Source organism: Carassius carassius, chromosome 11, assembly GCF_963082965.1.
Source record: "Carassius carassius chromosome 11, fCarCar2.1, whole genome shotgun sequence".
NCBI lineage: Eukaryota > Metazoa > Chordata > Actinopteri > Cypriniformes > Cyprinidae > Carassius > Carassius carassius.
In genome coordinates this window covers 18,336,308-18,353,542 of record NC_081765.1, presented here as the reverse complement: position 1 = coordinate 18,353,542, position 17,235 = coordinate 18,336,308, and the positions used below count along the sequence as shown (strand labels likewise).

At 47.1% G+C, this 17,235-nt stretch overlaps 1 protein-coding gene across 5 annotated transcripts in view; it reads right to left on the bottom strand.

Annotated features, from left to right (window-relative positions):
• LOC132152941 (zinc finger E-box-binding homeobox 2-like) overlaps positions 1-17,235 on the bottom strand; it is a 64,158-nt gene that overhangs the window by 6,223 nt on the left and 40,700 nt on the right. For all 5 annotated transcript variants that reach the window (XM_059561957.1, XM_059561959.1, XM_059561956.1 and 2 more), the window contains 5 exons: positions 16,714-16,932; positions 13,582-13,650; positions 12,402-12,590; positions 11,856-12,070; positions 101-209 (listed from right to left, as the gene is read on the bottom strand). In XM_059561957.1, the coding sequence (XP_059417940.1) occupies positions 101-209; positions 11,856-12,070; positions 12,402-12,590; positions 13,582-13,650; positions 16,714-16,932 (801 nt within the window). The remainder of the gene's footprint in view (positions 1-100; positions 210-11,855; positions 12,071-12,401; positions 12,591-13,581; positions 13,651-16,713; positions 16,933-17,235) is intronic.

Genomic DNA, 17,235 nt, shown 5'->3' with positions numbered 1-17,235 from the left:
AATTGAAAACATATGAAATAAGATTACATGCATTATTGGCATTCTTTTCACAGTGCTTATGAAAGGAGGCTCTTAAAATAATATTCAATGAAACTCTTACCACTGTGAATGCGGAGATGCTCCTTCAAATGATGCTTATATTTGAAGGCTTTACCACACTCTGTGCATTTGAATTTGCGGTTACCAGCCCCTTCGTTTAGCAGTTGAGGCTGCAAGGGAGAGAAAGATTATAGAAATTGATACAGATGTAAAACTGTCTGGATAATAAATAATGTTTATTTATACTGATTAATCAAACACAGAAAACAGAACTGTACTTAGGAAAGTTTCCAAAGTTACTGAAGCAACAGATATTCCGAAAGGGTGGGGTGGGGTATCTGGCAGGGATAAAATTTCACACTATAAATTTTTATGGTGCCTCTTATCTCCTCAGTGCCTTATTCGTTAAACTACTATATGCACAGTTGTTGTCTAGGTTTAGTTAAAAGAGTGTAGGCTGCATCAGTATTCACCATTCAAAGTTAAACGTAGGTGCTTTTCCTCCATTTGAAATTCAAATGTGGGCCCCAGATGCACAACAAAAACAACAGCATTCACCCTGCACCCCACACACAGACACAAAAGGGTCTGTGAAAAATGTGTGGGTGTCCACAAGTGCACGTTAAATAGTCACTATGTACAGTACTTTGAAGTTCTTTCTTCAGAAGTTCAGTCATACTCGTGCACATAGGCCAGTTTAAGATGTGTATTAGATTTTTCATTTTCTGTATGAGTGTATCCAAATATATACAATGAGGTGAGCATATGATGAAATATAAAACTAAGCCTAGCAAGGTGAACCCAGGAATTAATGTTCAAAGCCTTCAGGAAAATACTTCTTTAGAGCAAATAAGATTACGATACTCTAGATCACTGGGAAAAAAAGCCATCTGCCCGTGTTTGATTCACTATGAAGAGATGCACATGTGTGTATGCGTGTGTGCATATGCATGAGTGTGAATCAGCCAGTAAGATGAGCGTGCAAGGCAAGTATTCCCAATTCTTTTCCAACGTGCCTAAGTCTGCTTAAGGTTCAAAGTTAAAAGCCTAAATGCAGGATATCCTGTTTTATTTCGATCAAACAACTGAGAACCCTTTTACCACATCAAAAACAGACATTTTCCTTCAGTAATAAAGCCATATAGAGTTTCCTCTTTAAAATAATTCCATATCACTGAATTTTTCACAGCATGCTAATGTTGAGACCAGCCTAATAGGCAGAATTAACATCAGCTTTCCGTGCATCTTTTGAGTTGACTCCTTTCCAACAGCTGATGTGAGAAGTCGGCAGGCCTATAGGACTCAATGTGCTAGAACAGCCCACACATGGCCGGCTGTGGATGGACACTTAGGGGAGTATGACAGTGCACAGCTGTGGCTCCGGTGTGAAGGATTCAAGTATTAAGTTGCTTCCGGAGGAGCTTGTTCAATGCTGTAGCTATTAACAGGCTGAAACATGTTCTCCACAGACAGTGGAGTACAGCTCAGACTGAGAGATGATGCAGCATCTTTCCCAATGAACCCAGATTTACAATAGATATGTCACACCCAGGGGCTGGCTATGCTTTAACTAAGCCACACCCCTTCTCAACTTCCACCTCGAGGAGGTCCCCAAACCCGACCCAATGGCCAAACAACACGAGAACAAGTAAGTGATAAAACAATCTTTATTTAAATATTTAAAAATAGCTTAGGGAATAGGGAAAGGGCAATTAAAACTAAACTCTGACTCGGCCCTCCAGATGGGCTATGGCCGGGAAGAGGTCAGGGAGCAAGGGGGCCACGGGGATCCGGGGCGTGGGGCTCGGGCCCCGGCCTGAGTCTTAGGTATCCGTAGCGCCCTCCTTCTTCCTCCTCTTCGCTGAATACAGCTCACGGTAAGTACTGGTTCACACAGTTCGTTCTCGAGGTGCCCACTCTCTTTCTCTTCCTCCACAGGCAACGGCTCTTCGCTGATTACAGCTCACAGTAAGTACTGATTCACCCAGTTCGTTCCTTGGGTGCTCACGCTCTTTCTCTTTCTCCACAGGCAACGGCTGGGACACACAGGCACAGTTAGTTCAGCTTGGTTTTGCTCTCACCTCTTCGCTGATTACAGCTCACAGTAAGTACTGGTTCACACAGTTCGTCCCTTGGGTGCTCACTCGCTTTCTCTTTCTCCACAGGCAGCGGCTGGGACACACAGGCACAGTTAGTTCAGCTTGGTTTTGCTCTCACCTCCTCGCTGATTACAGCTCACAGTAAGTACTGGTTCACACAGTTCGTTCCTTGGGTGCTCACTCGCTTCCTCTTTCTCCACAGGCAGCGGCGTAAGTACAGGTTTCCTCAGTCTCTCCTCGTGTTACCCACTCTCTCTCCTTTTCTCTCCACAGGTATCAACTTGGGCACAATAGCACAGTTAGTTTGCTTCGAATGGCTCTCACCTCTGGGCTGGACACAGCGTACTGTAAGTACAGGGTTCGCTCTATTCCTCCTCGTGTTATTCACTCTCTCTCCCCTTTTCTCTCCACAGGTATCAACTTGGGCACAATAGCACAGTTAGTTTGCTTTGAATGGCTCTCACCTCTGGGCTGGACACAGCGTACTGTAAGTACAGGGTTCGCTCTATTCCTCCTCGTGTTATTCACTCTCTCTCTCCTTTTCTCTCCACAGGTATCAACTTGGGCACAATAGCACAGTTAGTTTGCTTTGAATGGCTCTCACCTCTGGGCTGGACACAGCGTACTGTAAGTACAGGGTTCGCTCTATTCCTCCTCGTGTTATTCACTCTCTCTCTCCTTTTCTCTCCACAGGTATCAACTTGGGCACAATAGCACAGTTAGTTTGCTTTGAATGGCTCTCACCTCTGGGCTGGACACAGCGTACTGTGAGTACAGGGTTCGCTCTATTCCTCCTCGTGTTATTCACTCTCTCTCTCCTCTTCTCTCCACAGGTATCAACTTGGGCACAATAGCACAGTTAGTTTGCTTTGAATGGCTCTCACCTCTGGGCTGGACACAGCGTACTGTAAGTACAGGGTTCGCTCTATTCCTCCTCGTGTTATTCACCTCTCTCTCCTTTTCTCTCCACAGATATCAACTTGGGCACAATAGCACCGTTAGTTTGCTTTGAATGGCTCTCACCTCTGGGCTGAACACAGCGTACAGTAAGTACAGGTTTCCTCTGTTTCTCCTTGTGTTACTCACTCTCTTTCCTTTCCTCTCCACAGGTATCAACTTGGACACAAAACACAGTTACTCTGCTTTGGATGGCTTTCACCTCTGGGCTGGACACAGCGTACCGTGCTATCTCCGGAGATCTGAAGCACGCTCACAACATACACTGTACTGAACTAGGCTAGGGCCAGCAATCTCCTTGTCCTCCCACGCCGAAGTGCGTGAAGGCGGGGGTTTATCTGACAGGACACACGGCAATACACAGCAGCCCACAGCAATATACAACACCACGTCAAAATTATAGGTTTTCACAGCACGAAGACTCACCCACCACACTCAGTGTACGGAAAGGACACCCGTCTTCCTTCACTTCGCTTGGTTCGGATCTGGCGATGGAATATGCGGCCTAGCTAGTGATGTCGTCGTTGCGACTACTTCAATAAGTATTCCTTCGGCTCTCCCACCACACTATATTAGGGGTAGGGCCACCCTCCTCCTCCTGGAGAGATCTACACAACGCCAGGTCAATATACAGGGCACTTTCGACTGGCTCTTAGTACTCACATCAATGCCACTTCCAATCCCCTTTTTCACGTCGTCTCAGTTCGCCGTATAATCTGTTCACTTCTCAACCTTTAAGGTTCGCGATGTCTTCACAATCATACAATTCCAGCCTGAGGGAGAGAGAGAGTTAGACAGCTACCAGCAGCGTACCAAGACGGGCACAACCCAGTGCTTCACACACACCAAAGAGAGCTCCCCAGACTGTGAAATAACTTGGCCTTAAGTACTGCCTTGTCCAGCGTATCCTCCAATCGCCAACCGCTGTCCCTAACTAGGCACAGGTGCATCGAATTCCCTGATTTTCCTTCTTACGGCGCTACCGGAAGTTCCGGTGTTCTGTTTTTCCGGTCCGGGCGGAAACACTTCCGGGCGGAACCAAACTTCCCGAATTTTGGTTCCGCCCCTAAAGATCGTCACCTTGTGACATCCTCCCCCGCCAATCCGTTCTAGTCCCTAGAACGTCCTCGGGCTGTCCACTCCCCATAGCGGGCAGGGGGTCGGCCTCGGTTCTCTCGCTGGGATCGTCTCACTGGTGAATCGGGCTCAGCTTGTTCAGGGGCTGCTTCTGGTTCTCTCGGGGCGATCGGGGGTGGTGCCACCACGGGTCTCCCTGGTACCACAGCCCAACCTTCAATCCAGGGGGCCGCTGGTACAGGTTCCGTGGGGACTTCTTCCACGGCTTCAGGGTAGTTAGGGCATGGGCGAATCATGTTCCGGTGCACCACACGGTCGGGGCCTGACTTCCCTTCTGGCCGGATGGTATAGACCGGCTGCCCCGGCCTCTGCTGCCGGCAGACTACATAAGGGGTGGCCTCCCAACGGTCACTCAGTTTCCCCTTCCCCTGCCGCCGATTATCTCTCACCAACACCCTCTCTCCTGGCAGTAGAGGGGCTTCTCTAGCAGTCCGATCATACAACCGCTTACTTTTCTCTCCTGCCGTCTGTATCCTTTTCGACACCTGCTCGTAGGCGAAATGCAAGCGCTGGTGATGGCGCCCCACCCACTCCGTTACACTTGCTTCCTCTTGGTCGGCTATCACTCCTAGGACCAGGTCAGTAGGCATTCGTATGTGTCTGCCAAACATCAGGTAAGTGGGAGCGTAACCCGTAGTACTATGTATACTGTTGTTATAGGCCTGTAGGAGGTTTGGCAAGGCACTCACCCAATCGTCCTGCCGTTGTTGGTCCAAGGTCCCCAGCAGCCCCAATAGGGTCTGATTGAATCTCTCACAGCCGCCGTTCCCCTGAGGATGATACGAAGTGGTGTGAGTTTTCGTGCAACCGTACAACTGGCATAGTTCTCTAATTACCCTGGACTCAAAGTTGGCTCCTTGATCGGAGTGCAGAAACTCCGGGCATCCGAACGTCTGGAAGACGGCCCGCCATAAAACTGTAGCGGTGGTGGTTGCAGTCTGGTCGAGGGTGGGGATAGCCCAAGCGTACTTTGTGAACAAATCCGTTATTACCAAGATGTTCTGGTAGCGATCTCGTGGTCGGCCCAGTGTCAAGAAGTCCATAGCCATGATATGAAGGGGGGCCTTCGCATGGATGGGTACCATTGGCGCTCGGACCTCCCGTCTGGACTTAAACAATATGCATCTCGGGCAAGCTTGAATTAGGGCGTGCACCGATGCCTCTAGCCCGGGCCAAAAGAAGAATCTCCTAAGCAGGGACACGGTCCTCTCCTGTCCCTGATGCCCCAACTGGTTGTGGTACGCCGAAACTAAAGCCGTTACCTCATCTGCGGGTACCACGATCTGGCGTACTTCTTCGCCCAACTTCGGGTCACTGACCCTTCTGCACAAAACGCCATCTCTCAGCTCCAGCCTGTCCCATTGCCCCAGCAGCCTCCTCCCAGTATCCGTCTGGGCTAACCTCTCCGCTGGCGTCAGCCGTCGGCCCTGTTCCAGCCATTCTCTTACCAGCCGCACATCTTGATCCCTGGCCTGTCTCTCCCTCCACCGACGGGGATCCCATCCCCAGTTCTCAGGCACGGCCTCTTGTCTGCTGCCTGGTGCCTCTACTGCTCCTACCATATAGCCCTCCTCCGGGCTGGCCCCTCCGGGGCTTTCCGCTTCGGGCAGCCTTGAGAGGGCGTCCGCGTTCGTGTGTTCACGCCCTGGTCGGTACTGTAGTTGATAGTCAAAGTTGGCCAGTTGGGCCACCCACCGCTGCTCCACGGCTCCCAGCTTCGCCGTCTGCAAGTGTACTAAGGGGTTATTGTCTGTAATGATCGTCACCTTGGCACCCCAGAGGTAGTCTTTAAATTTCTCACTTAGGGCCCACTTCAACGCCAGCAGCTCCAATTTGAAAGAACTATAGTTCGCATCGTTCCTCTCGGCTGGGTGGAGGCTCCGGCTGGCGTACGCGATGACCCTCTCAACTCCGTCCTGCCGTTGAGCCAACACCGCTCCCAGCCCGAGATTGCTGGCATCTGTATACAAAAGGAATGGTTTTGTGAAATCTGCGTATGCCAAGATAGGGGCCTGTAGCAGCTCCTGCTTCAATGTCTGGAACGCCGACTCACAATTTGCATCCCAGTCTACGTTGGGCGACCCCCGGCCCCGGTTACGACCTGTGCCAACCAGCAACTGATTAAGGGGTTTAGCAATTTTTGAAAAGTCCTTTATGAAACGCCTATAGTATCCCACAAATCCTAAAAAGGATCGCACTTGCCTCACTGTCCTCGGGGCCTTCCAGTCCTTCACGGCCGATACCTTTCCAGGATCTACGGACACTCCAGCCGCACTGACCACGTGGCCCAGAAAGTTGACTTCTCTCCGTAGTAAGTGACACTTATTGGGCTGTAGTTTCAATCCGTACTTCTCCATGGCCCGAAAGACTTCCTCGAGGTGCCTCAGGTGTGAATCAAAATCTGGGGAGTAGACAATCACATCATCCAGGTAAACTAATACTGACTCCATTAACTGACCTCCCAAGCACCGCTGCATCAGCCGCTGGAAAGTGGCCGGAGCGTTACAGAGCCCGAAAGGCATCCGGTCCCATTCAAATAGTCCAAACGGGGTTGTAAAGGCAGTCTTCTCCCGGTCTGCTTCGGCCACCTGCACCTGCCAGTAGCCACTGGCCAAATCTAGGGTAGAGTACCATGCCGACTGCGTGAGGCTGGCAAGCGAATCTTCGATCCGTGGCAAGGGGAAAGCGTCTTTCTTAGTCACGAGGTTCAGCTTACGGTAGTCCACGCAGAATCTCCAAGCCCCCGTCTTCTTTTGCACCAGCACTATGGGGGCCGCCCACGGGCTGCTGCTTTCCCTAACAACTCCTTGCTTCAGCATGCCTTGCAGGAGTGTACGTACCTCGGTATACAAAGTGGGCGGAATTGGGCGATACCTCTCCCGGCTGGGCCCTGCATCCCCGGTAGGTATATGATGTTGTACCACCTGGGTGCATCCGTAGTCTTCATCGTGGGTGGCGAACACATGCTGCCATCTCCGAAGGAGGGCCTGTAACTTCTGTGTCTGTGCCTGCTCTAAATCCTCCCCTTGTAACGACTCACCCGCCAGGTGGCTCGGCACACTCCTCTCCATACCACCCCATGGGGTGTCTACTTGTGTCAGGGCCACCTCGATGACAGTGGGGCACACCTGACGAAAACTAATATCCCTCTCTTCCCTTACTTGGTGGGATGTAACCGTTGTCAGACGGGCTAATCGTTGGTGCCGATGTAGTTGCACCGCGTATGGATGTACATTCTGTATCCTCACGGGGACTCTCCCCCGCCGGACCGTCGATAGTCCTCGTGCCACTTCCACTTGTGGACAATCCACATGGGGCTCCACCAGCACCCACTCTTCTGGGCCCGCTCTTCGGGGCGGTACTCGCGCCCACACAACAGCCTCACTTTTTGCGGGGACAGACAAAGCAAAACGACACATCACTCTTCCTACCTCTTCCTGTTCCCTGCGGACTTGGCTCATTTGCACCCTTCGACAGTCAGCTACCACACACTCCCACTTGGGCCTCTCTGCAGGTGGTATCTTCGATACGGGCCTAGCCCGAAATAACTCTTCCCAGCAATCAGCGAGGACATTCATGCCCAACAGGGCTCGATGTGCACCCAGACAATGGTCTTGCACGATAATCACACCTTTCTGGGGGACCATCACTCCGTGAACCTCTAGGTCCGTCAATCGGTAGCCAATATATGGGATATCGAGGCCGTTTGCGCCCTTCAGAGTAAGCCAGGGGGCCTCCGCCCCTGGTGCCCCTTGTTTCCCAAACACTTCTTCGGATAAACTCTCAGCAAACAACGTCACTTGGGAGCCTGTGTCTACCAGGCATTGAATCTCCTTGCCGCACACTCTCACCTTCGCCACGGGGCTACGCCCAATCATCTGGCTCCTAGAGCCATATCCTCTTCCAGGGTCTTCTCGAGGGGTCCCGGCCACACGACCCACAGTGGCCGGCCGACCTAAAAACCCCCTTCTGACGCCCTGCGGGGCCCACACTGGCGGCTATAGTGACCTGGTTTGCCACAGCGGTTGCAGATGGGTCGCCCTTGCTCGTCCCATTCGAAACGGGGCCGGTTAAAGTGGTTCGGGCGCCTGAACGGCTCTCGGCCTCCCTCTGAGTACACTCGGTCTCGGGGCGCCGGCCGTGGTTCCTCCCGCGCCCGTCCTTGGCGCAATTCTCCTACGAGGGCTCTAGACAGTTCAGACATCTGATCGCGGACATCTTTCAAAAGTTCAGCCTTCAGTGCTTGCTTCCAGTCAGGGCCTCCGGGTTGTGCTGGTGCTACTTCACTGACAACCGCACACACTGGGGAACCACTCACCTCAGTCTCATCACCTTCCAGGGCCAGTGCCTCTTTCTTCAGATCTTCAAACGTAAGACCCGGGTCCCTTCGAAACTGGATACGTAGGCTCTGTCTCACCGGACCCTCCTTCAACCCCAGAAGAAACTGGTCCCGCAATAGAGTCTCTCCATCTCCCAACCCGTGGTCCCGACGGGTCTGTAGTCGGGCGAATTGCTCTCGCAACCTCAGGGCGAAAGCTCTAATCGGTTGGCGGGGGCCCTGCTTACAATTGAAGAACTGGGAGCGAAGGGCAGCTACGGGGGTGTGGTCACCATACTGTTCAGTGAGGAACTGGAACACGGTTTGGGCGTTGGCTCTAACGGCTTCGGGGGCGGCATGCACCTCTCGCCGCGCTTCTCCATCCAGGGAGTTTAACACAAATTGAAGCCGCTGGGCTGCACTAAGGCCCTGTAGGTCGGCCAAGTACTCTAGTTGAGCCTTCCATTCAGACAATCGTACCTCGGATTCTGTCCCCCCATATTTTTGAATCCAGGGGCTCCCCATAAAAACGGGCATGGCACGGGGTTGGGCTGAAAGCCCCGCGTTGTCGGTCATTGGACGACCTTGGTTACTCAACTCGAGGTGGAAATCCTGCCGACTACGCCAAATCTGTCACACCCAGGGGCTGGCTATGCTTTAACTAAGCCACACCCCTTCTCAACTTCCACCTCGAGGAGGTCCCCAAACCCGACCCAATGGCCAAACAACACGAGAACAAGTAAGTGATAAAACAATCTTTATTTAAATATTTAAAAATAGCTTAGGGAATAGGGAAAGGGCAATTAAAACTAAACTCTGACTCGGCCCTCCAGATGGGCTATGGCCGGGAAGAGGTCAGGGAGCAAGGGGGCCACGGGGATCCGGGGCGTGGGGCTCGGGCCCCGGCCTGAGTCTTAGGTATCCGTAGCGCCCTCCTTCTTCCTCCTCTTCGCTGAATACAGCTCACGGTAAGTACTGGTTCACACAGTTCGTTCTCGAGGTGCCCACTCTCTTTCTCTTCCTCCACAGGCAACGGCTCTTCGCTGATTACAGCTCACAGTAAGTACTGATTCACCCAGTTCGTTCCTTGGGTGCTCACGCTCTTTCTCTTTCTCCACAGGCAACGGCTGGGACACACAGGCACAGTTAGTTCAGCTTGGTTTTGCTCTCACCTCTTCGCTGATTACAGCTCACAGTAAGTACTGGTTCACACAGTTCGTCCCTTGGGTGCTCACTCGCTTTCTCTTTCTCCACAGGCAGCGGCTGGGACACACAGGCACAGTTAGTTCAGCTTGGTTTTGCTCTCACCTCCTCGCTGATTACAGCTCACAGTAAGTACTGGTTCACACAGTTCGTTCCTTGGGTGCTCACTCGCTTCCTCTTTCTCCACAGGCAGCGGCGTAAGTACAGGTTTCCTCAGTCTCTCCTCGTGTTACCCACTCTCTCTCCTTTTCTCTCCACAGGTATCAACTTGGGCACAATAGCACAGTTAGTTTGCTTCGAATGGCTCTCACCTCTGGGCTGGACACAGCGTACTGTAAGTACAGGGTTCGCTCTATTCCTCCTCGTGTTATTCACTCTCTCTCCCCTTTTCTCTCCACAGGTATCAACTTGGGCACAATAGCACAGTTAGTTTGCTTTGAATGGCTCTCACCTCTGGGCTGGACACAGCGTACTGTAAGTACAGGGTTCGCTCTATTCCTCCTCGTGTTATTCACTCTCTCTCTCCTTTTCTCTCCACAGGTATCAACTTGGGCACAATAGCACAGTTAGTTTGCTTTGAATGGCTCTCACCTCTGGGCTGGACACAGCGTACTGTAAGTACAGGGTTCGCTCTATTCCTCCTCGTGTTATTCACTCTCTCTCTCCTTTTCTCTCCACAGGTATCAACTTGGGCACAATAGCACAGTTAGTTTGCTTTGAATGGCTCTCACCTCTGGGCTGGACACAGCGTACTGTGAGTACAGGGTTCGCTCTATTCCTCCTCGTGTTATTCACTCTCTCTCTCCTCTTCTCTCCACAGGTATCAACTTGGGCACAATAGCACAGTTAGTTTGCTTTGAATGGCTCTCACCTCTGGGCTGGACACAGCGTACTGTAAGTACAGGGTTCGCTCTATTCCTCCTCGTGTTATTCACCTCTCTCTCCTTTTCTCTCCACAGATATCAACTTGGGCACAATAGCACCGTTAGTTTGCTTTGAATGGCTCTCACCTCTGGGCTGAACACAGCGTACAGTAAGTACAGGTTTCCTCTGTTTCTCCTTGTGTTACTCACTCTCTTTCCTTTCCTCTCCACAGGTATCAACTTGGACACAAAACACAGTTACTCTGCTTTGGATGGCTTTCACCTCTGGGCTGGACACAGCGTACCGTGCTATCTCCGGAGATCTGAAGCACGCTCACAACATACACTGTACTGAACTAGGCTAGGGCCAGCAATCTCCTTGTCCTCCCACGCCGAAGTGCGTGAAGGCGGGGGTTTATCTGACAGGACACACGGCAATACACAGCAGCCCACAGCAATATACAACACCACGTCAAAATTATAGGTTTTCACAGCACGAAGACTCACCCACCACACTCAGTGTACGGAAAGGACACCCGTCTTCCTTCACTTCGCTTGGTTCGGATCTGGCGATGGAATATGCGGCCTAGCTAGTGATGTCGTCGTTGCGACTACTTCAATAAGTATTCCTTCGGCTCTCCCACCACACTATATTAGGGGTAGGGCCACCCTCCTCCTCCTGGAGAGATCTACACAACGCCAGGTCAATATACAGGGCACTTTCGACTGGCTCTTAGTACTCACATCAATGCCACTTCCAATCCCCTTTTTCACGTCGTCTCAGTTCGCCGTATAATCTGTTCACTTCTCAACCTTTAAGGTTCGCGATGTCTTCACAATCATACAATTCCAGCCTGAGGGAGAGAGAGAGTTAGACAGCTACCAGCAGCGTACCAAGACGGGCACAACCCAGTGCTTCACACACACCAAAGAGAGCTCCCCAGACTGTGAAATAACTTGGCCTTAAGTACTGCCTTGTCCAGCGTATCCTCCAATCGCCAACCGCTGTCCCTAACTAGGCACAGGTGCATCGAATTCCCTGATTTTCCTTCTTACGGCGCTACCGGAAGTTCCGGTGTTCTGTTTTTCCGGTCCGGGCGGAAACACTTCCGGGCGGAACCAAACTTCCCGAATTTTGGTTCCGCCCCTAAAGATCGTCACCTTGTGACAGATACACTAAAAGCATGTGGAAGTAATGAGTGTGGGTACTGTATGTAATTGAGGTGGGCCTTGTCTCACCTGATCTCTGGCAGGCTTATGTGTGGCCATATGGCGCTCTAGCTGTGTGCGGTAGGCGAAGGTGTCACTGCATAGAGGACAGGGGAAGCTCTCATCGTTTTTCTCATGTCGGTACTTGATGTGTTCCTTTAGGGAGGTCAGCCGCTTGTAGCCCCGGTCACAGTAGGGGCAGGTCAACAGTTGGGCAAAGGCATCTGGCGTCCTCAGTGCCAGATCTGGGCAAAATTGAAAGGAGTGAACAGAGTGAAGGAGGGGGGATTGAAAAAAACAAAAACCTTGCCATATGAGGCTATGGGATAACGATAGGTAAAGCGCAACATTTAGTTATGTGAAACAGCAAAATATGCTACTCATTTATATTCAAATAACATTAACAAAAATATTTTATAAATTAAATATATGCATTTTGTCCAAAAGTTAATAAATGAAATAAAATAAGTTTAATTAAATGTATATTATTTGAAAAAATAAAAATAATGGAATTTCTAATTGTATTTGGTGAGTCTTAATGTTAGACCCTATTTGTATGTGTAGTTCAATGCCTACCATTTTCATTTTCATCTTGTCCATTGGCCTCTGGCGTGCCCAGTCGCGTACCCTCCTCTGGGTCTTCTGGGTAAATAATAACAGTATCCTGCAGGTATTCCGCAATGCTCGCTGCATGTCCCTCGCTGTTATCCAGTTTCCTCTTGGCAAAGAAGCTTTCCAGCTCTGAAGAGGCATCAATACCCTTAACTGCACAGAGGAAGTGGGGAGAAAAAGCACAAATGAATCCAGTGGTTGATGCTCAGTGTCACTGGAAAGGACCAAGCTGAACATTAGGACACTGGCCACTCTAGTGTGATGTAGTGGAGACTAAACCATTAGAAGGCCTTTCAAGGTGGAAGTATTTATTTAAGTTACAACATAATGGCCACTTCAAAGACTAATAGGAGCCAGCTTGATCATCAAGAACTCTTTAAGCATCCTCTTGCATGTTTGAAAATGCTTTAAACATTTCCAGCATTATGGGTAATTGGGTTATATGGCAATTAGGCGTGTCAGGGTAACTGATCTCACTTTGTATTGCTCATTGTATACATAAAATTGGACCCAGTAATCTAATTATAGATCATGTGTTATGTGTAATTGCACAGAACAAGATTTTAAACATTATTTTCTTAAACAATGGGTTTTTGGATGAAATACTTAATGATACTGACAGGATAAATAGACAACTGCGCCTTACAAAAAGTATATATTTATATATGTAAAAAAATAATAATAATAAAATGAGGTAATGTGGATAGATAACTAATAGGATGACAAAAGTTATTTGAAATCATACTTTTTCTTTAAATGACTGGAAATTGGGTAAGCAAATGAAAATGTTATTGTTTCCTTGTAATCAGTTTGAAAGAACATGGACTGAACAAATTTGATTTTGTGCTTAAACTCAATTTAGCTGCAAAATGTGATTTGCCATGCATTTGTGCTCAACTTAAAAATGTTTACTTTCCATCTCCCATAGACTCACATGAGGAAGCATTATTTAACATGCTCACATGTGTGCCAAGCATTTACTTCTAGTTTTAAGAGATGTTAAACTCCTAAACATTTCATAATGAATATGTTCAAGATTTGGTGTCTTGATTAGCCCTTGAAATCGTTGACCCAACTCTTTAAATTGAGTTATTTATTGTGTATCTATGCACAAATATTTCAATATATTGTGAAGTTATCTCACCTGTACCATTTCCAATTCCATGTAGAGAGATGTCAGGGCTCATGGGGTTGTATTCAGCTTTTCGCTCCTCTGTAATAAGAGAAAACACCCTGTTTCATGATCATCATAACTCGAACAAAAACAATTCACCTGCAAATGGTCTGTCATTATCATGCCACTTTTAGTTAACATGTTTAATGTACGTTAAAGTGTAATTAAAAGAGATAAATGTGATAGCACATTCAAATGAAAAAGCACAACGATAGAGATCTTCCTACATATCAGGAAGAGTTATAACTTAAACATGTTGACAGCAGCTCAGAGAATGATCCGCTTCTCTTAAGAAATCATGTCAAGGTATTTTTGAAGGAGAGGAGGGTGGTCTGAGAGGAGTTTGCTCATATACTGCAGCTATTGTTTGTTCCTCCTCCTCCCTCTCATGTGACCTCCTATCAGCAGTCACAAGTATCATAAGCTTCCCTCACAAAAGGAGGATATACAGCACCATTTACACCAGAAAAGCAGGGGGAAAACAAGGGTACTCAAACCTCCTGACACATGCTTCCACTGCATTAGTACTGTTTCATTTCAAAACTGCCTTCCACTTCCTTCCTCATTATCTAAGTATGACAACTGAGAGAGCTTCTGAAAGTTGACGAATTCTCTCACTTTTCACCACATTTAAGAGATGTCTTTCAAAGCCGAGTTTGAAATCATTGTGAGAGCAATGCTTCTTGAAGGGATGTTTTGAGCATCAAAAGCTTTACTAGTCTTGGACGTGTTTCAATGAACAAAGTTTTAATGAAACAAGGGGGCTTGCCTTCGCAAAACTCCTTCCTGATGAAATTGTCTCCTTCTGCACTGTGTAGATAATAGTGCGAGGCCTGGGGCCAGTGAAAATACCCTCCTGAATTCTCTGCATTGTGCTTTTCTTCGAGGTACATTGGCTTAAAACTTGGTTGGGTGGTTTAGCGATTAGTTGTATTAGCATGGGGATATTTTAATGTCATACGAAGGACCTAACGTCATGTGTGGTGTGCCAAAAACCTTGTTGAAGGGAAGCCAAAATGGTATTAGAGATTAATTTAGAGTAAATCAATGTACTGTGTATGAATGACAGAAATATAGTTTCCTCGAATGGCAAAATGGCAACTACATTAGAGTCTCAGTTCTGCTTGTGGTAGCTGCAGGCCCCATGAGGTAACATTGTGATTTTAACCACTGCAACACAGAAGTTCCATATCTTTTTAGGTGAACAATTAAACTAGTTTGTTTTTTTAGTAGTCCATTTGACTTGGACTTATTTCAAAGGAGCTTGTAAATATGCTTGCAAATACTGGAGCTACAGTACAAGTGCTGATGCTGCTATACAGTGTCGAAAAAAAAAAAAAAACTAAACAAAAAACAAGTACTTTAACATCCTTTTGAGACCCAGAAAATAGTTTGGAGCATATAAACAAATGGGAAAAGTAGTCTAAGAATAGCAACATTTATTTTCAACATGTTCTTTTGTATCTGGTAATAAAAACAGTGTTATCCAGAAGACTCAGATGATTTAAACTTAAAGAAAAGTTAAGATGTAAAATTACACTTTATGTAAGATATATTTAATACATTGATATATACAGTACTACTGAAAATATAGGGTGAGTAGGTTGTGCGTGTGTGTGTGAAAGAAACATTTATTCAGAAAAGACATAAAATTGACTTAAAAGTGCCAGTATAGACATCTACAATGTTATGAAATATGTATATTTTAAATAAATGCTTTTCTTTTGACTGTTCTACTAATTAAAGAATCCTGAGAAATAAAAACAAAATGTTTCACAATTTCCAGCAAATTATTAAGCTCTTGATAATAAGAAGAAATGTTTCCTGAGCATCAAACAGCATATTAGAAGGATTTCTAAAGGATCATGTGACACTGAAGACTGGAGTAATGGCTGATGAAAATTCAGCTTTGTCCTCACATGAATAAATTACATGTTAAAATATAATAAAATATAAAATGGTTATTTTAAATTGTAAAAATATATCATAATATTATTGTTTTACTGCATTTTGATCAAATAAATGATTTTCACTCAAATTGCAATTCTTAGAATTTGTAACAGAAATTATATAATATATATATATCAGAAAAATGCAAATTAGACCCCACTGTCTTAGCAAAACATATACAGGGGACTTGAGGTGCATCTTTTGTAGCAACCACAGCTCACTGATAAAAAGAGGAAGAACCACAGAAGATGATTCATGCAGCCTCTTTTATCAACATATAACACAATTTTTTTTTCTCCAGTAAGCAGACTCATACCTTCATATTTAGTCACAAAAATAAAATAATGCTATGCTGCCAGAGGCATGGCATTAACAAAAACTAAAGTTCATTAAGCTAGCATATCATGGTGTGAACATCAACTAAACAAAACACTGTTCAAGCGAATGACACATCCCTGAAGACCCTGTTTAGTTCTCTGACTGTGACACTCTCTGAAGTTAAGTGATGCATATGGCTTAGTCATTAGCCGAGACTGATTGCTGAGGGTCAGGTTTTTCTTTTTCTCTCTCTCTCTCTCTCTTTTTTTTTTTTTTTAAACCGGGCGACTCGCATGAGTTCTCCCTTCACTCTGTAACTGTCAGCCAGGCCCAGGGAATTGTGGGCCTATTATGTATGTAAATGGCCATCATAATGCTAAAAATTTCATTTAAGGCCTTTAATGAGTCTTCAGCAGGGCACGCTCATGCTAAATGATAGCTATGCAACCCTAATTAAGAGAATTTGTCTTTAAAGCCTCACTAGCTTGGGTCTTTTCTGTGATCTTGATCGCTTTTGGTTTTGGGTGGTTGAGTCAAAATGAAGCCAGAAGAAAGGGGTGTGGAGACAATGATGAGGCACTGAAGATTAGGTGTAGCCTACTTTGTGACAAAAGTAAGAAATCAAAGTAGAAATGTGAGCTAATAGTGTAAAAGTTGCCATTACATCAAAAGTGCCAAACAGCTGCAAGGTGTTGGCCTAAGAAATAAAGCTGCTCTGTCCTGGTAATATAAAAATGGCAAGGTTGATTTAAAAAAAAAAAAAAAAAGAACCTCGGCTATGTTTCATATGTTAATACCTCATTTTGGCCTGATATTCTCAGCGCTCACTCTTACCTGAACCATTCAGGTCTCCATGGTGCCAGACATGTACTCCTGCCCCATCCTGGCTTTCATTTTCTTCATCCCCGCGGCAGGAGAACAGGGCATGGGCTACCCGGGGTGAGGCCTCCAGACTCGGTACACCTGCTGGACTGCCTTCACCCTCAGAACCCAGGAGTCTGTCCTCCTCATCGGACCCTGAACCGGCATCCACCACATTTTCATAACTCAACACTGAGGATAGAACAGAGTCCGGGTGTTATTATTTGAATTTAAGCTCATCTCAGGCTATATAGCTACAACTTGCTACCCTACTTCTTTACAAATGCAGTAAACACAGGGTAATAATGTCAGGGCAGGCCAGTGAAAAAAATAAAAATAAAAAATAAAAATCAAGCAGATTGAAGAATTTGTGTAAATTGCGTGCAGCCTATGAAAAACAGGTGTTGTTAACCTTTTCTGAAGCAGTGATAATATACTGTAAATAACACACACACACACACACACACACACACACATTTATATATATATATATAT